We start from the raw sequence: 24,087 nt of genomic DNA on the forward strand, positions 1-24,087 counted from the left end.
TTACGTGTAATTTGGGTACTTGGGTTTTGGGCACTACATACAGGTGTTAGGCTATTACATATAGAAATATTATAGTCATATAGGACAGAAGAATACATGATACTTCAGCTTCAAACAAGAACTCTCTCAAAATATTTAACTCATGAAGAAAGAAATAGCAAAGCCAGATACAAGCAATACTACTTCTACAAGCAGATCTGTTGTGTCTGGACCCATGGTGTCACTAGTCCTTCCTACTTACAAAATTACATTTTATTACCGGAACAGGCTGAGAGTATGCATTCTTTATTTCTCAGAAAACATCAGCTTGCAGATTGTTTTAAGTTAGTGCTGATTTCATGCTTCCCACACTGCTCCAAGCAGCGGTTTCATTTAGACATTCAAAATGCCATCTGTGAGCTGCTATGAGTGTGAGGCTATGTGCACTCAGCCTTCACCCAGCAGAAACTGGGACATTCAGCACTCAGTGTGAGATTTCTGTTTGTGTTGAAACGCTAACTTGCTCACATGTTGATTTAGAGCTACAAAGTCCAACACAACACAGTACTGAAACCCATCATGATTTCACGAGTAATGGAACCATCACTCTATCAGTTGATGAAACCTGTTTTCCTTTTGTGTGCTGAAGAACAGAGGAAATAATGCCTTTTGTAGCAATGAGAGATATTGTGAAAAGCATATTTTAAACCTTAGACCAATGAGATCAAAAACTCAGCTTAAAGTCTGTTTACAATTCGATTATCCCATTTTTTCTATTAAAAAAAGATAATTTAATCAAAAAAGAAAATAAGCTTTGACAACTACCAAGACAAAATTATTTCTCCAGCTTTATTTGCTTACAACAGAGTATTTAAAATACCATTAATGCATCCCTGCCAGTTTATGCCATGCAGTAATGGTCAAATTAGACTTCCTACAAAGACAAGTTCCCACAGCCTATTCTACACATGCATAGATGTTCAGCTTTTCCTGAAGATTTTCAAATGTTTTTCTCTTTTGCACCTTCTGTTGCGGGAACAGTTTTTAAATAACAAGGGAATACTAATCTCATGCCTTACTTCATGGAGAACTAAGCCACCACTTAATCTTCACATCTTCAGCTGCATGAGAAAATGTATGATGTGTGTCCAAAATGTAGAAGTCTGTGTTCACTGCACATCACTGAACATCTTCCATCTCTAAACTATAACATTAACTTTAAAGGAATTTTTTTCCATTATTAAATAAACTGTTTAAAATAATTACTTCCAGGAAACCAGAACCAGAAATTTCTCTCTCTGTGAAAAAAGACAGAAGACTCTGGCAGCAGGCTAAAAGTAGCAATGATATTCTTTTTAGATAGTGAAGATACTTGTTTACATTTAAGAAATTAGAATTCTGTTTTTAGGGCGCGAGAAAACTGTTACGGTGACCTAGGACAGCTCGCCTCCCCCATCCGAGTATGTAGAGTGCCAAGCACGTCTGATCTCCTTGTTAGGGTAAGCTGGGATAGTTCGTTTCCCCCCCATCTGCACATAACTGTGCATGGATGTCAACATGACAGCCAGGTGCAGATCTCAGAATTCAGGCAACAGCACCTGCGTTACATCAGCGAGTTCGCTAATGAGCAAAACAGGACAGTGTGTATGTATGATACGTTAAGCAGTGCAAGTTTTATTATCCATCCCTGTGGTGTTTTCGCTTGAGCTTCACTCCTGAGCGGGGCTCCACTGCACTGGATCCCAGTTTGATCAGTGTTGGTGTCCTGGGGTTCCCATGGTGGTAATGCCATGCTTTCCATAAAGCCAGAGTTTTCACTCACTGAGTGCTGTGCCTCATCCCTCAGGGATCTGCACCTGCCTTTCATGTGTAACACAGTTTGACCATTTAAATTATGTTTGGAGAAATGCAGTAATTTTTATATTATGTACAGTAGCATATTGTGATAACAAGCTTTTCTGAGGCACAATTTTAACATGTATGAAAACATACTCATCTTTTTACATTACAGCCTTGCTTTAACAAAAAATACAGATTCTACGTAATTCTAGTGAAATGTTTTGCTGAAGCAAATTCTGTTAGTATAACTGTATGACTATTTCAGGTAACTGAAAAACCTGATCAGTCTGATACCTACAGGCCATTGGATAAAGGTTGGTCATTACATCCTGAACTCAGGCTTTAAAAAATAATAAAAGGCTGGAGTTTTAATTTTAATTACACACATTAACTTCACTCAGCTTTCAAATATTGCATCCTGACATCTGTGGATGTACGTATTTTTTGCATCTCTTGTTTCCTTTTTCACAATCTCCTCCTATGCTTAGTTTTCCTTCCTGGCTCCCATTTAGAGTTTCCTGTATGGGCCTTTCCTGCTACATACCTAATCCTTCCTCCTTTCTAGTGAGGAAATAGTTGCAATGCAAACAGCAGTAACCCATGCCTCTGTGTGTTTCAGGCCTAAAGAGGCGGCAGAGCTCGGGAAGAATTTGTTGCCCTGCTGTAATTACCGTCAGGACATGGCCACTGCTCAATTTTACTGTGTATTGGGTGGAGGGCTTGGGAGACAACACTTACAAATTTCTGTGTCGTGACTCTTGCCCCAGCTTCACCCTTCCAAAGTAGTTGTGGGAAATAATGGAGAGAGGAAAGTGCATAACTGAACTACTTTGTTACCAAATAGCTTTTTGCTTTTGATGAAAACTTCTCATGTAAAAATGGATATCACTTTTACAACACAAGTTGATCTGTTTGAAATCACAGGAAACTGCAGAATCGGCTCATATGATCACAGTTCTAAAGAATAAGGAAACCAAGGAGTGCATATTAACCAACAAAGCAACCCATCTTTTTTTTTTATTCAAGTCTGGACATTTTAAATGCACCCTCTTTATGAGTATATAGGCACCTTCCAATTTTTATCTGCACTGAACCCAAAGGATGTGAAAGCATTTTATAATTTTTTAATCAAATGTCTAAGCAACCTTACCAGTTTGCCAGTCTGGTAAATATTGAAAAAAGACTAAGTGAGCTGCCTAGGGCTTTTCACTTCCTCACTGACAGAGAAAATACTGAACTCTGGGAACTCTGAATCTCACACCATTGCTCTGTTCTCAGCAGAAACATCCAGGGAATTGAACAGTGTCTCATTACTTCAGAAAAGTTGCTTTAACTACAGCATCGTGACCTTACATGTTGCTTCTTGCCCTCAGCCACATCAAAAATTATTTTGAAGTGTCTCTTCGATCTACTGGTATTTTAATCATAAATTATAGTAAATCCCGGAATTTTTCTTGTTCTCTCTAGTGCCTTCTCCCTCCTCCACTCCCTCCCCCATTAAAACTATCCAACCAAATGGAACCTAAAATATAACCTCAGAGGAGTGCTAGGAAGGGGAACACTATGCAACTCAGCCAGAGACACTTTCAGAATAGTGTGTACTCTGTGCACAAATTTTATCCTCTGCCTTTGCCTAACAATGCTAAAAGTATTGCCTGTGGTGCAGAGCTTCAATACAGATAAAGAAAAAAAAAGGGCAAAAGAAAAGCGTAGGTATGATTTATTCTGTTTTGTGAAAAGCTGTTCTGTTTGTTCTAATTCCAGAATGATCCATGAAATGATAGCCTTTATAGAAAGCTCCTATGGAGACATGAAAGGCATGAAACCTCTAACATCATATAAAATTTGCATTTATATGAAGAAACCTTCAAGAACTCTAAAATAAAAAAAAAAAATCTAACAGACTAAGAAATTTAAAGAATTAAAAAAAAATATTTTGTAGTAATTCTACTTTCCTCTTAAGCTCATTGGATAGTAAAAACCTGTGTATAATCATCTCTCATCTTCTGAAACAACTGCATTCTGGTTACTTGGCATTCCTCCAATACAAGTGAAAGAGGAGGCCCCATCTTTTTCTTTTAAGCTATGTAGGTTTTTCAAATAAGGGAGGAGGCACAGGGAACAAACACGACTCAGACTGATCTTCAGATTCCAGATGGCACTTGAAATAATGTCAGCTGGAAACAAAATCCAGATGCAAATCTGACATGTGAGACACCAGGCAAATCCGAAAAAAAGCCCAAACCAAAAAACCCGTGTTGACTAACAGCACTCTCAGTTGCTTTGCTTTCTGAATATAGGAAAATGTGAGGTTTGCTGCTGATTTTCTACAGGTGACTGCCACTTCTCAAGTTGCCATTTATGTCATCTATCTATATTTTTTATCAAGCAAACTCATTCCCCGAAGAATCCTTTCCTCTTCAGTATTTCTTATATACTTCTGTATCCATAGTATTCTGGAGGGGCAGATAGCTTGGTAACACGAAAGCAAAGTTCTTTGCATGTGACAAATGTCTTGTGAATTTTTTGGCTAAAATTGCCTGCAATAGTGCCAAAGTAACTGAGGTGAACTAAGGGAGAGATTTTACAGCGTTTGTGGATTTTCTTACAACAGGCATTCACTAAAGCACCTAAGTGGCTGGCTGCTGCCCCATGGATCCCACCAGGTAGCACAAGGCTCAGATGGATTAGGAAAGGCAGCCTAAAAGTGAGACAGTTGCATATACCATCACCAGTTTCCCAACCTGAGTCCTCTTCCTCCCCGCCTAATGCAGCTGTGATGAACTCTCGGTCTGAGAGGGACTACTTTGAGACTGGTTTTGCTCTTTTTGTCGAATTTACCTGAAAATTTGAACACTCAAAGTTCTCAAAGATTTACTCTGCTTTTTTGGGGGTTTTTTTTTGTCCCCTTTTACAATTGGTTGACAGTCAGGAATTTGTAGGAATATAGTATTTATGTACATTACTGATAATAAACAACACCACTGAGTAGTGTATTCATACTCCCAGAAGAGAGGATATAATTCTGTCCCCACTTTTGAGTTGAAGATAAGATTGCATGTCAACACAACACTAATGCACACTCCAGTTAACATATGTATTTAAAAAATGAAATGAAAACAGAAATTATGGCTAAAAAATGTAAATGTATATGACATGCATTATTTTAGAGCAAGGCATTTAGCTAGTGTTTTAACAGGGCAGTATGTTGAGATAAAAATCAGAGTAGACCACTGGATGGACAGGCTGCCAGCTGATGAGATGGATCCAGACATCATATTTGGTCAGCCTTAGTGTCATGCTTCAGAAATCAACTGAAAATCAAAAAAAACCCCAAGTAAGTTAGAAATTTTAGAGTAGCATACTTTTTTTGTACATTTCTCAGACACCAGGATAATCTCCAGGAGAGTGGCTCAAACGTATATGCACTTCCAAGATCAGCAATTTTGCTGAATCCCAAACTTGCAAATAATGTAGCAACATTAAACATGAAAATATAAAGAAAACCACAAAGAAACACTTCTGCTTTGCTAAAATAATAGTAATAAAAAAATCTGCTCCAAGCTATAAAGTTCACTCGCAGTTTAGATGTAGCATAATAATTTTAGAATATGTCTATCTTATTTGAGAAAGTACAAACACTGTAGTACTCTAACATGAATATAGTGGCTGATTTAGCTTAGAACAACTTGGAAAATACATATGACAACAAATTTCCAAATAGTGAAAAAATGTAAGTATACTAGTAAAACCCTTTGGGTGCCAATCAGGTCATTTTGATTGTATAACAACATCACCAACCATTTGCTCATACTCCCAGTCTATTTCAGAGGTAACATTTTTGAGACAACTGAGCCTCAGACAGACATGACATATTGCACATATTTTGTGCTGAAAGTGTGGCAGATTCTAATTCCCTGCATCATCTGTCTCTCAGGAAGGAGGAACTAGGTGCTGCTTTTCATTCTGGCATCACCACTTTTGCCGCAACTCCTAGTTTCCTTGACACAGACAGAACAACAACATGTCTGTGCTTATAGTTGGAGTTGAAACCATTAGGAATTTTGCTTTTCCTAAGCCTAAGAAGTAATTACACTGCATCTTTTTGCAAGGTTTAAATACTGGGCATCTGAATAACACACAAGACTATCCCTAAATCCTCATGCAAGGGTATGGAGCCTGCCACCCTCTTTTCATACTTAAAAACCATGCTTCATTTCAAGAACACTTTAGTTTTTCAGGTTTTGGGGTTCTAAACTATAATCAGCACTTTGTTAAAAAAAATACCAAGAAATTTTATTCAGCCAATTGCCATGTTTGTTGCACTATGGTAGTTACTTAGTACAATAATCAATAAATGGCCACTTGTAGAGGGACAGACAAAATTCTGCTTGTAGAAGGAAGTCATACTTTATAAACCTTTATCCCTCTATTATGCTTTTGGAGCAAGATGAAGCTTTATCCCCCCAGCTATTATGTCTTTGGAATGAAATGAATTTTTAAAAAGAAAAGAAAAGGAAAAAGGATAAAAATGAAGGAATCAGGTAAAAAGTTAAATTCAGTGAGGAACTTTGTGATTTTAGATATTTGTTTACCTCCTTGCATGCCATGCTGCCTCTGAAAACAAAAGGGGAAGTAAACATGAAAAGAGGTTTCATCTGTATCCACAGTAAAGATTCTGTGCTAATCAGGAAGAAGAAATGAACATGAACCTGAAATATCTGCCATGTGATAGGTATACATTTCTCCATTCAAAACTCCATTAAGTTGGGGGGATTATTGGCGATACGGATACCTTTATTACCTTAACCAGTTCAGGAAAAATCAGGACCATTTTTCCATTCAACCTTGGTGAATACTGAACAAGCAAAAGATAAATTATGAAAACACTGCCCTTTCCTAAGGTGCTACATAGGAATATCCTAAACAAAAAAAGGAATAACCTAAACAGAGCTTTAATGGATGCCATCTGCCACCGGAAAAGATACTCACTTCTAAATGCTGCCAAAGCTTATGCATATTTAAGTAGGAATGATGAACATCAGTTACATGTTAGTGTTTGCTAGAGATACATTGCTTGTGATTCTTAGTTTGCTCATCTACTGCATCATTTCACATGACCACACCTCTCCTTTGGTGTAATGCACCGTGTGGCACCAGAAGGTTTAATTTAAATAGAAAACTGGGATTTTCCTGATCACCAGCCAAATGAAACCTGAGGAGACAGTATATGAAATACTGGCTTTCGTTCTGTTTGCACTGACGTAAGCACAGTCTCGCCTTCCAATAAATAAATAGAGCAAAATTCTAATAACGGATCTACTGTCCCCAAAGAATTGCATCACATGGTTTAGCATAAAGGTGGTGGCAGTGAGTAGGTAACAGAGAAAACACATTGGATCAGATCTTCATGAAGTGCAGGAACTGAAGGTCTAACCCAGTATTATTAGACTTGATGCTCAGTATGAAGATAGGTAAAAATTATTTAGGTCTAAAATCAAACCAATGGATGAGAAAAAAATAAGTGACTTTTTATGTTCCAGGTATACCAACAAACTCATGGTGGATACCTGGGAGGGTATCCCTGTCACCCAACTGGTAAAAAGGAACAATTTAAAACTTTCTTCACATGCAAGATAATTTAGCATTACAGATTTCTGGTTAAATAATTGTGAAGTGATGCCAGAAGTATGTTCTGAAACTGACACCCCAATATTAGCTGAAAAAACATTTTTGTGACCATTCTCTGTGATGAAGGAGTTCCTCTATCCTGAGCCATTTATTGAGTACACACACATGATCTAATAGGACATCGTCTGATCAAAGTTGGATACCTGACTTTGGAGTATGAGAATCATAAACTTGCTTACGGTCTATCTGGTCTGCAAACACTTCCCCATAGATCATCCAATAAGGCATGTAAAAAATGTTTTTCGCCAGCTTCCACGAGGGCTCCTCATTGGGGAAGAGAATAGCCTGTCTTGCAACACCAAAACTCATCAGAACCACCAACATGATGATGACAAAGTACATCATGTCTATCATCTGAATGTAATGACAGGAAAAGAGAGAGAAAGAGAGAGAAGGGACAAGAATTAGAGGAACTTATTTGTCCATATTCCTATTATTATATGCTGCAAAAAAAGTCTGTAAATCTTAGAAACAGATTTTTCAAAAACAAATTTTGAAAAGCCATTCTCAGTTTTACACATAACAAATTTCATTTTCAAAGAAGTGAAGCAGTATTATTGTGTCCTTGGTTTTAGCCAGTGTTGCTCTTAAGAACAATTTAAATGTTATGAATAGCCTTGAAAATACAAGATAACATCTGGTCACACCAGTTGTTGCCTGAACAGGAATACAGGTTCACTGGAATCAGCAGCCTGGTCTGGGCAGGGGTCACGAGATGGTGTACTGTTTATAGGCACCTAGTGGCAAGTGCACCAAAACAAAAGGGCTGACATGGATTATTTTATTAGCTGGTAGTCATTGTCTTGGAGCAAAGGATGAAAGCTGCATCTAACATAAGGAGTAACGGGTGGCAGAACAGCCTGTTACTGCAACATAAGGGACACCATGGTGGTAACCAGTGAGAAAGGAAAGCTGTGATACTGGCTGGACTAGCAATCAGCTGTGATACTGATGGGGGAGTCTGACAAAGGCCATATTTTAAAAAATGCAGATAACTCAGACACTCAACCCTATTCTCCATTGTGGAAGGCCTCATTAACATATGCACAAGTTTAATTAGTGCTTGCAAACAGTGCCTACCCATTCAAAACGTTCCTGGAAAAAGTGGGACAGCAATCCTAGGAGGTGCTGAATAGGGGCTGAAGATTAGAACAGGAGCTGTGCTAGAAAAGACCCTCCAGAGAGCAGAGCAATGGCATCAAGCAGGTACAGCAGACATGCTTTATAACCCAAAATGAATGTGAAGAAAATGGGAGTTCTGTAAGATCCCTTAAAAACCTTTAGTTATAAGTTTACTTATAGGTCTTTAGTTATAAGGCTTGTTATTACACAAGCTGTTTTTCACAGCTTTGGATGTAACGTTTGTCTCCAGCCAAAACTCGACACAAAACTCCTCTAAACCTTATGAGTTTTAATCCCTTCAGTCTCTGCATTTTTGGGATCATCTGCATTCTTGCCTTCCCTGCAAGGCAGGCATGCAACCAACCTGCACCTCAAATGGTGACTCCATGGGGGACCTGCTGCAGCTCGAAAGCAGGGTTGCTCATGACAAGAGCTGGTGGAAGAGGGAACTCATTTGCAGCAGATGGATCTGGCACTGCTGCGGGGGTTCTTCAGTTTTAAAGCACAAGGAGAGAGACCTGAGGTCAAAGTAGCACTGGGAAAGTATCAACAAAGAAAAGAGAGGGATACAGGGGAGCAAACAGAAAAGGATTTCCTCTTAGTTACTGAGAGAGAGGCTGTAGGAGAGACACCTGTGGGGTGGGGCTCTGGTAGGAGAGACTCAAGGAGCTGGAAAGAAGGCACTGGGGACAAGTGAAAAAAAGCAGGGGAAAACAAAAGTCTTGAGGTCCATAACAAATGCAGACAAGAAAGAAAAAAAACCTGGGGACATGGGAGAGGAAAATAAATGCCTTAAATTAAAAAACAGGCAAGTAAATCACCAACATTCCTATGTTATTCAGAGCATTAATCTCAAGAAAATCTGATCGAAGAGGAATTCCATATCACTGTACCTCAGAGAGCATCCTGAAATGGGAATGCTGCATAATTTCATTTATTTCTTACTGCTTTTAGGGAAGGAATTTGGAGATAAAATCTGGTTCCTCCTTTCTTCTCTGATGAAACTTTGTTTCAGATTGAAATACATAACATGATACGATGTTATGATAATGTACCTATTTCAAAATGTCATGCAAGCAAATAACATAATGAGTATTTGGTAGCAATTTAAGACAATTTCTTAAATGCTTCCAGTGTTTTTGATCAGGAATCATCCAGGTTTGACCTTATGTTGCAAGAAGTAAAATTTTCAGTGCTATTCTCTAAAAGCTGTATATGAGCTTTTGCCTCCTTGCCTCCTTGGGTATCTTTCTAAAACCTCAGTAGCTTGTCTGAAATCCAGTGAAATAGATGGGCAAGTTTCCACTGACTCTAATGGGCATTGTAGCAGGCCCTTTGGCCTGTAGGGTCAAATTACAATTGTTATTTTAACAAGGTAATGGCTATTTCAATCATTCTGAAGACCTCATTAGTTACCTATTTAAAAGTGATAAAATGAGGAACTGTTGGTGCAGTTTTATAAATAAGCTGGCTCCTTTTCCCCTTTTTTATTTGCAGCGAAGCTAAGAAAATGTAGACATTCCCAGACAGCAAGGAACTGATATACCTCTTACTCTACTGACATGCCACAGTGATTTAATTTCATTCCCAAATAAATGGGGAGTAAATCTATCACTGTGCAGAGATCAGAAAAGCACATTATAATAAACATATTCTGTTACTGAAATTAGTAGATAATAATAAACTTGGCTATTCAGCTTCCTCCTCCTATCTTCACCTTTGCTTTAGCCCACTGCTTTTAAAACACTCAAGGCCATTCCTGCGCCTTGCTTAATTTCACTTGCATATTTGTTCACAGTGCCCAGAAGTAAAACCTATTACAGCTATTTTGTTGGATACAATGCAGAGACAGGTGAAAAGAAAGTTCCTTAACACTGGAAAGATGGAAAGACTAATCTTTTTCCTCCTCAATCTAAAACTTACTCACAACAGCTCAGGATAAAAGCTCAGGAGATGAATATAGTCTGTTGAGGAACTCGGTAGCTGTGATGGGCTTACTCTGCAGAAATACATATAACCATCTTGATGTTCTCCATAGTACTGAATGGTACTTGCAAGACCATGAAATGAAAAAGACAGAACTCAAGGAGGTAAATGGACATGGATTTAAACAAAAATACACAAGGGAGCCCACTGCAGCCTGGAGCAAGCAGGTGCAACTCCCAGGGAAGTCTATGCATGATATAAATAGGCTGGCCATTACACAGGGGAGTAAATTGGCCAGAAAATAGATTCAAAAGGCAAATTTCTGTACACAAACTAGTTGGGCATTGCATGTATGGGCAAAGTGGGTGTGTCAGAGTTGCTGAGTGCATGGAAGGTTGGATGAGGTATGAAAAGCAAATAACAGGAAGGCACAAAATAAAAAACTTCCCTCCTTCAACACTTGCACACACCTTCAGAGTACTCTGGTAGCTAAATTCATCATGCTCTGAGTGGGTGCTGAGCCTACAGAGGCTAGTGATTTTCCTGTATTTGTTTTCCACAGAAAGTGGAGTGAGGTTTGCTTTGTTGTACACATGCGAGAATGACAAAGGAATGGAAATTATATTATTTTGCTGATTTCAAACACTTCCTTTCTGTGTTGACCTCAGGAGAAAAATAAACCAGTGTTTATGCTATTGGTGAAGCTAGGCTCCTATCAGCCACCCATAACACTGACTACTAGAACTTCACTATTCATGGCCAATCTGTTTATTATTGAACTGGTTTTCAGACTGCCTCTGTTAGAACCACAGCTCTGAAACTGTTTGTGCTCAGCACCTTTGAAGAATACAGCAGAGTAGGAGGGTAGTTGTTTTGCAGTTTTGTACACTGACTATTGTGTAAGCCCCAGAGACCACCAGATCCCCTGATGGAAGGACATAGTCCAGTTGGGGCAGGAAAGAAACAGATGATAATGCGGTGTTTTCCCTTTGGTCTTTGGTCCTTTCTCTTGTCTTGCTGTCCTTTTACAGCAACCTCCAGCAAGTGCTGTAAGTACACCTCTGTACTCTGGAGCTCTCCAAAACCCATCCCATCAACATCCTATTGGCTTCCTTGAAGAAAAGTAGCCCTCTTCACAATCCTGTTTGCAGGGCATAACAATTCAACAACTATATTTTGTGGGTTTTTTTTCCTAAGCTGTTCTTTCTTTTTCAAACACAGCACTGTGGGTGTGGACTTGAAAGCTGGCAAATTAAAGGGATAAAACAATGGTTCTCTGGTCACCTGTTAGATAGGGAGCCTGACTGGACATACATTTTGCATTTCAGTTTTATACCTGCTTAGAATCACTGAACTTGTTGTGACTAATGTAATATCAAGGAGGGATTGTAGTCCATGCATTCATATATGTCCCCTTTTCCTATGATGGTGGGGAAGAAGGGTGGCTGGGTCTTTTCCTTAAGGACCATGGTAAGGCAAACACAAGAGACTTGCTGATTATTCTCCACATAGCAATCAGACAGCAGTAACATTTGTATTTAGGAAAGTTAATGCTCAGTTTACTTTTTTTTACTGAATGTCAGCTTTGAAGGCTTTCTGTTCTATTTTTTTAAAAAGAAATCTTAAAACCCAGAATGCATGAAAAAGCCATGATTCACACAACAAAGCCTGGATAACTGCATATAAAACATAAGCATGTATATTAGCTACATGTGCAGTTACTCAAATATCAAGGACATGTGCATGTGTATCTGTAAACTCAGACATTTTCTTTAACCCATACAAGCAAAATGCTGCTTTAATGCAACATTTCTACTGAAAAGTACAAAGAGAAAGCCAAAAAGTCAGAAGTTATACATCTGTCTGCAAATATCTCTTGGTTCCTTCTGTATGCATTTACTATTACATAAACTATTCATACTCCTGCCATGTTGTGTACATGTGATGTGGCCATGGAACAGAGGCTGCAGTTATGCAGACGGACTTCTCATCTCACAAGGACACACCTGAACAGGAAAGATGGAAGAACATAGGGATATGGAGCAAAGTATAGAAAGGTTAGTCTTAATCATAGCCATTGTAGTTTTGAACATATCACGCCTATGACAACACATTTCTTTGAGATTCTTAAGGTACAAAACACTTTTTTTTTTTTACCTTAATGATCCACCCTCCTTTACAACTAGTTGAGAATTAGCATCCTTTGTGTTTTCTGAAAATGAGGCACAGAGGTGTAGGATGGATGGCTTTGCTGTTGAAGAGAGATCTCAGAGAAAGACAAGCAATACATTATCTAACAGAACTGGGAATGTCTAATCCTTGATTCTGGGGGTCTATGCTGAGATTTTGAATCAACAAGGCACTGATTTCTAGCTTACATGAAAATGCTAGTATGTAAAAAAAAAATACAGATAAATCTGCAGTGATGTCATTGGCCAAAGACAATCAGTCAATGAGTCCAGAACGTGCTGATAAAACATAGAAGGAGTACACCAACTTCTCTTACCATTTTCCCAATCATCATAACATATGGTCCCAGATATTTGTTTACTCCGAAGATGTCTAATAACCGTATATACCAGTAAATGATGTTAACACAGTATATCACTCGGCCATCGCTCCGGAGTGGCAGATCTTGCAGACGGAGCACCATCCCAACGGAGAACAGGAGGATAGCTATGAGATCAGTAACGTTCCAGTATTCCTGGAGCCAAACTTTTACTTTCTGTAACAGTTTCCCAGGTTCTGACATCAATATCTGAAGGACAGAGGACATGGAGAGGAAAGGAAGTAAGCTGACTTAATTTAAGCTTGAAGAAATCTATAGTAAACAGATATATGTCACACAGGCCAAAAGCAAAGCTGATTGATAGACTCCTATCATATAAATATCTTATGTACTCTATTGTTTTTTGAGAAATCTTCCATTTCAACCATTCTTAGCCTGTATCTATGTGCAAGATACTTAAAAGAAAAAGGATGAAAACCTCACTCATTCTAAAATCCCCATGAAATCAGAAGAAATATATGTATAGCCTTCTGTTTTTCAAATTTATTGACCATACTTAGAGTCTTGGAATAGAGGAGGAAATATAGAGAGATATTTCATCAGAAAATTCACATTTAAAGAAGCTGTAGATTTAGAGAAAATGATTCTAAAATGTGTATCAAACTGTCAAGAAATAAGTAATAACCATAAAGATCTGGATTTGGAATTTAATCCAGAGAGATACTAGCTACTACTTAGACCTGGTTTTGGAAATTAAGTTCCACAGCTGAGAATACAATTCGGAAAAATAATTAATCTTAGCTTATGAATTTATTGTCATTCTATATGTCTAAGATCATTTGGGAGACCTGATTGTTTTCCCAAGTTACTGTTGAAACTATTCCTCAAGTGATTTCTATGAATAATTCCTAGCTTTTAGTGAGTTAACAAGCTGTTTGTTTTAGTTTTCTATATTTAGGCTGAGAACATTTGAGCAGACTCATACAGTTCCTTAAAAAGATGAATGCCATTCTTATAATTTTCTTATAATTCATTTTCAGAATGAATTTTAGGCTCATCTTCTGTGAACCAGCATCTGCTTAGAAATCCATTACGACAAATGTTCTTGATAAACTTTTGTGGAAAGGACAATTTAGGGTGAATGATTAGACAAAAATGGCACATACAATTCCTGCTGGCAGCCTCCCACCGACTGAGCCAGTGGTGCTTTGTCTTCATCATTGTTGCAGAGTCCTTGTGTGGCTACTGCCACTGTTTTTCTTTTCGTTAGTGAAGTACACTCATTATAGACCACACAAGTAGTGTCTTTTCCTCTGTTCTTTTTATCAATAATGTAGAGCTTACTGTACAGTGTTTGAAATTAATTTTTGACATCTAAGCAGCTGTTGCAAGACCATTTTTAGTCTAGTCCTCAAAAGCATTTGCTGCAGAAAATACAAATTTAGATGGTAATAAATTCAGCCCAGGGGTACAAATGTGCTGCTTCAGTTGAGGTCAACAGGACTCGCACCCACACACATCAGGGCTGAATTTGGCCTCTGGTGTCATTGTGGAATAAAGGTGCATTTGGCCAAGTGAAAAGGGCACAGCAATAGTTGCAAGTGGGAGAGACCATGAGGGGCAGGGGATGGCAGCACAACTTCACTCAGCCTATAGACTGAGTGCCACCTTAAATGCTCTGTCTCTGTTCTATGTGTCTGCTTTAGCATCTTTAGGGAGATGCATGCTATTGCTTGACATAATTAGCAAAAATTTTCAAGATAAAAAGGGGGAAATCCTATTAGAAATATGCTGCAATATTCAATTTGGATCTAAGTTTTCCCCCAGTTATGGCTGGTTTTATTTAAAGCCTTTGCATGAGATACTTGGACAGACAGAACAGCTGTAAATTTTGAACAAACTCTATTTGGGGTGGGGTGGGGATTCAAACATGGGCTTTTCAGTTGTCATGCTATCACCATGTCTCCATGTCCGTTCTGTTATAGCATATCTCCTCTTCCTCTCCCTGAAACAAACTTCAGTTTCTGGGCCACATTTCAAGGAATATAGCCGAGCTTTAAGATATGTCAGAAGACTGCCCCATACTTGTGAATGCTATTAAATGTGCATGACACAGAAATCTGAACAGAGAAATTCTGTGGGAGAAAGAGAGAGATTCTTGATTTCAAAATGGAGGAAGATAGATGTTTTAGTGCTATGTTTTTAACAATCCATCTGCTTTTCTGCAAAAAAAAGTGATTTTATGACAAGCCTCTTCATCAAAAATTACCCTGAGAAAAATAATAAAAACAGATACTAAAATGAAAAAAAATGCTAATTTTTCTTTTTACTCTGTCTTTCTTTGTTGAGGTGATTTTACCTCTCTCATCTTCTCTATTCCCAGAGTGAAAATGTACGAGATGACAATCCATTCCTGTGTAGATGGCCAACGATCCATCTTCACTAACACTATATAATTGAACAGCATCAAGTAGCCTATATATGCCAGCTGCAAAGAAACAAAATGAGTATCAGTAGTCACTATATTTATATGACTGAACAAGTTTCTTGGGTATGATTTGATATTCCTAATTCCACTGTAACCAGAGTTAAACAGACAAAAGAACAATCAGACAGTGTTCTGGGTTGTCTGAAAAAGCTCACATTAAATCACATACAGTGTGGAATCTGTAAAATACATGCACAAACTTCCTCTCCTCCAGTTACATCTGCCTCCCCAACAAAATTTTATTAATGCTGTCCCCCTGGATCATCCCACAGTGATGGGAACTCCGATACCATTATGCCAACTACCAAACTACATTACCTATGTGAAGATTTCTCCCTCATCTGCTTTTAACACCCTTTACTCCTCTAACACGGCTCCTCTGTGCTTTTTCTCCCTGTTCACCTAGCCTAGGCTGACTCTGGCATTACAAATCCTTTTTCCACAATCCTTGCCTGGAGCCCAGAAGGTCCTAGGTGTTGTAGAGGTCTTCATACCCAGTGTAGTACTGACCAAACCTATACCATGATTCCTCCCCAAAACACTGCTATTCTTACTCACATTGCTACAGCGAGTAGCCAGGAATAGCCATGAATTCATTTGTGTTATATTTTTTGCAAGTTTTTACACAGAACTGTTTTGCTTTTCCTTCTCAAATATATCTACTTTCTGGCCTAATTTTTGATACAGTGGAAAGTGTGGATTATGTTTTTAATTTCTTTTTTCTTTCTTTCTACATGCTGAATGTAATGAAATGGTCAGTCAAAAAAAGACAAGACAGACAAATTGCATCATCAAGTTCATAAAACAGAGAAACCCAAGTGTCACACTGAAGCATGGGCTGTAGCAAGGGGGAATGGCTGTGGCTGGGATTTGTGGTGGCTAGAATCCATCTGCCTGTCTACTTTGCCTTTCAAACAGCAGTCCTACCAGAAAATGAATCTTAAGCCAAATTTAAATCATAGAAAAGATGAATCAGTTCTTTGCATGAACATTTCAGTCATCGTGGCAGAAAGCTTATTCCATACATCTGTATCCAATACAGTTTTTCTCTCTCAACTGCATGTTACTCACAACTATTGTGTACTTGGTGTCAGACTTAAGATGAAACAACCACAGAGGGGCTTGAGACTTTTGGGTAGGATTACTTCAGCATTCAGCACCTCACAGAACATGATTTATAGTCCTGTTGTATTTGTTCGAGGACATAATTTCCGCTCTGTGTAAAAGCCACAGGGTTCTGGCTTTTCTTCCAGTTGCTGGTTTGAAGAACATGACTGAATTCTTTGCATTGGTCATAACTGTCAGTACAGAGAAGACAGCCAGTTGAACCACTACTTCTTGTCTACATAAAAGAGAGGAGAAAATGGTCTCATTTGTCTTTCAGTTTGTGCATGATGATGGGTTGTAATGCTCAGGTCTATCTAGATACTGGTCTTCCCTTAACAATCCTAAAGGAAACAGAGAGCAATATTCACAGAATCACAGAATCATTTAGGTTGGAAAAGACCCTTGGAATCATCGAGTCCAACCATCAGCCCTAGTCTACAACGTTCTCCCCTACACCATATCCCCCAGCATCTCATCTAAACGACCCTTAAACACATCCAGGGATGGTGACTCCACCCCCTCCCTGGGCAGCCTATTCCACTGTCTGACCACTCTGTCTGTGAAAAATTTTTTCCTAATGTCCAGTCTGAACCTCCCCTGTTGCAGTTTAAAGCCGTTCCGTCTTGTTCTGTCACTAATTACCTGTGAGAAGAGACCAGCACCAACCTCTCTACAATGTCCTTTCAGGTAGTTGTAGAGAGTGACGAGGTCTCCCCTCAGCCTTCTCTTCCTCAAGCTAAACAGTCCCAGCTCCTTCAATCGCTCCTCATAGAATTTATTCTCCAGGCCCTTCACCAGCTTCGTTGCCCTCCTCTGCACTCGCTCCAGCACCTCGATATCTCTCTCGTATTGAGGTGCCCAAAACTGGACACAATACTCCAGGTGTGGCCTCACCAGTGCAGAGTACAGGGGGACTGTCACCTCCCTACTTCTGCCGGTCGCACTATTGCTGATACAAGCCAGGATGCCGTTGGCTTTCTTGGCCACCCGGGCACACTGCTGGCTCATGTTCAGCTGCTTGTCAGTTAGAACCCCCAGATCCTTCTCTTCCAGACAGCTCCAGCCACACCTCCCCAAGCCTGTAGCCATGTAGGGGGTTGTTGTGCCCAAGGGCAGGACCTGGCACTTGGCCTTGTTGAAGCTCATCCCGTTAACTTTGGCCCACCGATCCAATCTATCCAAGTCTCTCTGTAGAGCCTCCCTATCCTCATGCAGATCGACACTCCCACTTAACTTGGTGTCATCTGCGAATTTACTGATGATACACTCTATGTCCTTATCAAGATCATCAATACAGATGTTAAACAGAAATGGTCCCAACACTGAGCCCTGAGGAACACCACTTGTGACTGGTCACCAGCTGGATTGAACCCATTGACCGCCACTCTCTGGGACCATCCATCCAGCCAGTGCTTGATCCAGCAGACCGTACGCTCATCCAGGCCATGGGCAGCCAGTTTTTCTGTGAGAATTCTATGGGGAACTGTGTCGAATGCTTTTCAAAAATCCAGGTAGACAATATCCACAGCTTTTCCCTCATCCAATAGTCAGGTCTTTTTGTCATAGAAGATCAGGTTTGTCAGGCATGACCTGCCTTTCATAAACCCATGCTGACTAGGCCTGATCCCCTGGTTGTCCATTATATGACTTTTAATGGCACTCGAGATGACCTGCTCCATGACCTTCCCTGGCACCGAGGTCAGACTGACAGGTCTATAGTTTCCTGGATCCTCCTTTCTGCCTCTCTTGTAGGTGGGTGTCACATTTGCCACCCTCCAGTCCAATGGGACCTCCCCAGTTAGCCTTGACTTCAGGTAAATCATGGAAAGCTGCTTGGCGAGCACATCTGCCAACTCTTTCAGCACCCTTGGGTGTAACCCATCCGGTCCCACAGACTTGTGTGCATCCAAGTGCTGTAGCAGGTCTCTGACCACCTCCTCTTCAACTGTGCTGACCTCACTCTGCTTCCCCTCCCCATCTCCCAGCTCATGAGGCTGGGTGTCCAGGAAACAGCCAGTTCCACTGCTAAAGACTGAGGCAAAGTAGGTGTTGAGCATCTCAGCCTTTTCCTCATCCTTTGTTACTCTGTTTCCCTCTGCATCCAACAAAGGAGGGAGATTTTCCCTAATCCTCCCTTTGCTGGTAATGAATTTATAGAAACATTTTTTGTTTGTATTGACTTAGATCAGCATCTGGGGTACCATCTGAGTTAGCAGAAACTCCGTCTGGGCAGTCAGAACTGGATGCACACCTCCTTAGCTGAAATAACATCTACTATAGTGCAAAAAGCCAGGTGATACTGTCACGTAACACCCCTCCTCTTAGATCTTACCGATTATTAATTATCAGCAAATCTTATTGATTTGGCCTTGCTCAGCATGCTTTAGTGAACATTTGCTGTTAGCATGGCAAAAGAACAGGGACATTAAGGTTACAAAGATGACAGAAATCACAAGTCCCTCAGTGTAATAAGGCATTTTTTCTTCTTCTTGGTTTTCTTTTGAGGTGCTGGGGGTTTTTGGCTTGGGTTTTTTGGGGGGGTTTTTTGGGTTTTTTTGTCAATTCAAATTTACTGAAAACTGCTGAAAATTTTTGCTTAGCAAAAAAAAAGTATCTTGAATTAAGAATAAAATGATGCTGAAACCGCACCACTTTAACCCAAGAAACAGGCCCTTCAGATAGTGAGTGACACTCTCCTTCTCTCTCCCCAGACCTGTAACTTGTTCCTGCCTTCCACGAGGATGTCCTGATCCCACGCTGTGATCAAAGCTCAGTACAGCTGCCCATGCTGGTACTCAAGATTCTTTGACAGTGCTACTACACAAGTAACTGAACCTCCTTTTTGTTGGTTTTACTTGGCTTGACAGAGAGCTAGGGGCTGCCATTTTCACCCTTGAGGACAGTACCTGAAGAAACTAAAGAGAGGAATACCTGCTAAGAAGTTTCTAGGGTGGGTTGCTTCCTGCCCTGCTATAGATGCTGTTCCATTCTATAGAAAATACTCCAATACTCATTATGGTAAGGGACAAACCTGGAAATTGTACCAGCAGGAGAGTGCTTCAGGAGAGAGAATACCCTCCCTTTTCTCACTGACTGCAATAATTAAATGATCATAAAGTGAACTGGTCCCAAAATGCAAAATTTAGGGCAAAGCTGTTTTGATGTTTAGAAGATGACTCTTACTCAGGGTTCAATTCCCTCTGCTGCTATTCCTCCTCAGAAGAGGTAGAAATGTGGCTTCTTATATCCTACTAGCATCTCAGTCTAAAGCTTGTAGTTAAAAGAGGAAGGCCATACTCTTCTCCTCCAGCAATCTGTGAGATGAAACCTTTGAGTCACGGTTTTCAATGCAACAGCCACAAAACAGAACAGAGTAGTTGACTTTTGAAACTCCTGCACATCCAGAGAGAAAGGCTAAACTTCTTTTGGTTGAGAAAAAGCTGTTTATTTTGGCTCATCTGCTGAGCCAAAATGTTACTTACTCAAACATCCCCACATTTTACTCACTCTTGTGTATTTCAAGAATGAAGGTGGATATAGCTATAGAGTAATAGTAGGTAGGTTGATATAGAATAATCAAATTATTTTAAATGGCATACAATAGCCATAAGTATAGTCAGTTTTCTTGCATTTTGGACTGTGTAATATAAAGTTTAGAGGATTTCTTTTGAAATATATGATTAGTATTTCTGTCTGTGTACTTGTAAAAAGTGTGATAGGCTGTGCAATTTTAACACTCATCTGAAAGATGCTTTGCTTTTAGTCTCCAGGAGTTACTCAATATACCCATCTGGTCAAGCACTGCAGCCAGAATTCACCTGAATTTGTTCTTCAAGTTCACTGTAGCCAAGATCCAGCTTTACTAAGTGACCTTGATTGAGACCTGCCTCAGGACATAAAACTGTAGGAACAGGTTTAAATGGAAATGCAATATTGATCTTTTTCTCCCATTTCAGAACTGAACTAACAGGGAGAGCCAGGACGCTTCTTTCTGTTTACAGTGTAAAGACTTTTCTGGTTATGCATAATACATATTACAATTGATAATGAGTCTAGGATGCTGATGAACAATTTCTAGACTCATTGGACTGATTAACTGATTAATGGCCACACAATTCAGCAAGTAGTTACTGCAAGTTGCCAAAGTGCAGCTATTTGCTAGCATAAACTGTCCACCACAGTTTAGTCTCTGTTCCTGTGAGTTGTTCCTGCTGTCTGTAGATGTTTTGTCTGGATCTCAGCAAGGCAATTTTTCTTCTAAGAAGTCATCTACAGAAGGATGCATTTTTTGTGTTTTGCTGTGTATTCAGCAGAATGATGAAAAATATAACTGGGAAGGACCACCTGAAATCATCTGGCCAATTCCATGGTGCTGAGGCAGGATTAATTACAGTGTACCATAGTGGACATATATTTTGAAAAGATAGAAACCACTAATGGAAAATCTCCCATCTCATTAACATAGTTTATCACAGTACTTTTCAGAGCAGTTAGAAACTGTTTCCTAACATCTTACCTAGAAATGCCTTGCTGCAATTTAAACCATTACTTTTTGTCCTATTCAGCAAGGATTTGGAGATTATTCCATTTTATTCCTCTCTGCAGCTACTTACACATATTTGAAGACTACTGTATTCCTTCTGCAGACTTCTTTTTTTCCAGAGAAAACAACCTCATTTCCTTAAATCTTTCCCCTTATGTCATGTTTTACAGACCTCTTGAAACATTTTTCTTGTTGTTTTTTGTGTCCTTCAAACCAGTCCATGCTCGTCACATGATGCAGAAGCTGAACTGGGATAGAATATTCCAGCCAAGGAGACTGAAAGGATTACTTTCTGTGTTCATTTTTCTTTTTGATCTCATTCTTCTGCATCCTAGTGCAATTTTTAAATTTAATAACTAATGTCGACTCCATCATCCAAGTTTTGAATTAAAATATCAGATAGCACCTGATGTAGGAGAGACCCTAATGGAATCCCAGCTTCCAGCTTGATAGTGAATAATTAATATCTACTCTTGAGGACTAATCACCAAACATCTTTGTATCCACATAGTAACTTTAATATAGCAGTTACTAATTTATCTGTGAGAATACCCTCCACAGTTTTTGATACTCTCTTACTTGAGTCAAAATATATGACATAATTTTTTTTCTGCTCCATTTGTGAGGTCTGTTGAGGGAGATTATACTGATTTGATGTAATTTGTCCCTGAAAAATATACATTAGCTGCTACTCATGTCTTTGTTATCTTGTGGATACTTACACTTTCTCTGAAAGACACTCTGCAGACTAGTCAAAACAGAACAAAGAAAAAATGTTCCAAGATGTGCTCTAACTGCTTCTTTTTTTCATCAATTATTATACAATTTGATATCCCAATTCAGGCCAGCCTCCCATTGGGCTTACTATTGGGATCTCTCCTGTTAGGAATTCTCCTATAAGGAATTCCTTGGGAGCACTGAGTGTAGCAAACTGCCACTTATTATTGTATTTGAAGAACAACATACACAGTCATTCAATTTTAACCGTTAACTTCCCGAATGAAATGGTAGTCTTTAAAAGTCTTAGACAGGTTTGTACATGTTAGCTGACCTCCACAAAAGATTTTAATCAAACTACATATGGGTAAGCCCTGCAATGCATGCAGATACAGACTTTCAATGAAACACACAAGATGACCTTAATCCAATTTCAGTATTTGTCCAAACAGTAGTAACAGAACAGGAAAGATGTCTTACTGTGTAAAACCAAAATTTAACGATGGGAGCATTGTAGAACTCATAAATTTTCCTTCCAACAGGGATCAGTCTGTGCCTGGTCTGAACTTCCTCTTCCTCTTTCTTTCTTGAGGACTCTCCATTCCCTCGTCCCAGCATGGCCTACAAGAAAGAACATTTTTGTGTATCTTTCTTCGTGACAAATTAAGCTATTTTTTTTTAAATTTCAAAAGGAAACTATTCAAAACTTCTCCGATTTCTTGATCTTTAGACAAAACTAGGGAACCATAGCTAGGTATAAAAATGCTTTGTCCTCAGATTATCTTTTTTGCAGGGAAGCTGCTGTTTAATACTTTGTAAACCAAAAAAGCAATGCTTTGGCAGCAACTGTCAGCACCAGTGTGAAATCCTTGACTGGTGAACAAAAAATGAGATGTGGAAAATATTGCTCCTTTTTGCTCTATGGACAGCAAATTTTTACCTGACAACAGCTTTTTGTGGCATACTTCTATACAGTAAACAGATGCAGACAGAAAACAGGTAAGTTTTGGTTTTAAACAGAGAGAAGTTCATAAGGCTGAGACTGAGAGAGAACAACAGGGGGAAAGATGAGTTGGCAGTTGCTGGACTGGAAGCAATGAAGCCAATGACTCTTTTTACGTTGATCATCGGATCTGTCACAGGCGATCATCCCACAGTGAACTTCACGTGGATGGAGAGGACTGACCAGTAGAGTTCACTGCAGCATTAAGGCCTTGGATTGAAAGATCCTTCTAGGTGATTTTAGCTTCTTCCATAATGAAGTTCCAGACTGCTATGCACTGCCTCTGTTAGTCTTGATCTCACTGTTACCATTGCAATTCAGACTCACTGAAGAGCTACACTGAGCTCCAGAAACACATACTCAAGAAGTCCTCATCAATAAGTGCAAACCTAACAGGCAAAAGATGGCAATATTTTGTTTACTCTTATTAACTTCATGGTCAGCTGCAGAGAAGTGGAAGGAGTGACTGAACTATATACTCACTGAAGTTAATGCTTAAAAGAAGCTGTTCCTTTGTATTTAGAGTACAGCATGATCTATTAAATGTTCTTTCTGAAACAACTCTTTTGTGAATAATAGACTAAGAGTGGATTTTAGGTCACTGTGACCTGAACAAGTTCTTACTATTTAGTTTGTGGCAGCACCTGTAGATTGTAGCACTCCTGCACACGAAAGCAAGTGCAAGAATTGAGATACAACTGTCCTATCTAAGTATGCAGGGATTGCCTGATGATGCTTTTATTTAAATGCTTCTATAATGTTTTTCTAAAAGTAGATCAAAGCACTTTTGTACTTTTATGTTAACTGAAGCAAACTTTCACCATCCTGAAGATAACATTGTTCTCATCTGCAACTTAAAAACATGGGAACTAAGCCTCTAAAGAGAACACTTAGATGTTAAACATGTTGTCTTTCAATAAAAATGTCATTCTTTCATCTATCTCTGTGCTCTCTGATTCAACAGGATGTTAACTAATCAGCTTCAGGTGAGCTACTGGATTTGGTTCTAGTGCCCTGCAGGAACAGGGGATGCACTTTCACATATTTAAAAGTAAGAATCACAATCTTTCCTTTTCTTCATTTTTCTAGGCCTCATGTGGAGCTATTCATATAGGTCTTTGGTCCTGTAAAATAGTAATTTGCAATGATAAAAAAATGACCAC

At 39.2% G+C, this 24,087-nt stretch overlaps 1 protein-coding gene across 1 annotated transcript in view; it reads right to left on the reverse strand.

Moving 5' to 3' along the window:
• Positions 1-24,087, reverse strand: part of TRPM3 (transient receptor potential cation channel subfamily M member 3) — a 308,698-nt gene that overhangs the window by 18,574 nt on the left and 266,037 nt on the right. Inside the window, exons 18-21 of the mRNA XM_074812093.1 lie at positions 22,402-22,542; positions 15,426-15,554; positions 13,064-13,315; positions 7,689-7,863 (exon numbers count right to left, since the gene is read on the reverse strand). Coding sequence (XP_074668194.1) covers positions 7,689-7,863; positions 13,064-13,315; positions 15,426-15,554; positions 22,402-22,542 — 697 coding nt within the window. The remainder of the gene's footprint in view (positions 1-7,688; positions 7,864-13,063; positions 13,316-15,425; positions 15,555-22,401; positions 22,543-24,087) is intronic.

This window comes from Strix aluco, chromosome Z (assembly GCF_031877795.1).
Source record: "Strix aluco isolate bStrAlu1 chromosome Z, bStrAlu1.hap1, whole genome shotgun sequence".
Classification (NCBI taxonomy): domain Eukaryota; kingdom Metazoa; phylum Chordata; class Aves; order Strigiformes; family Strigidae; genus Strix; species Strix aluco.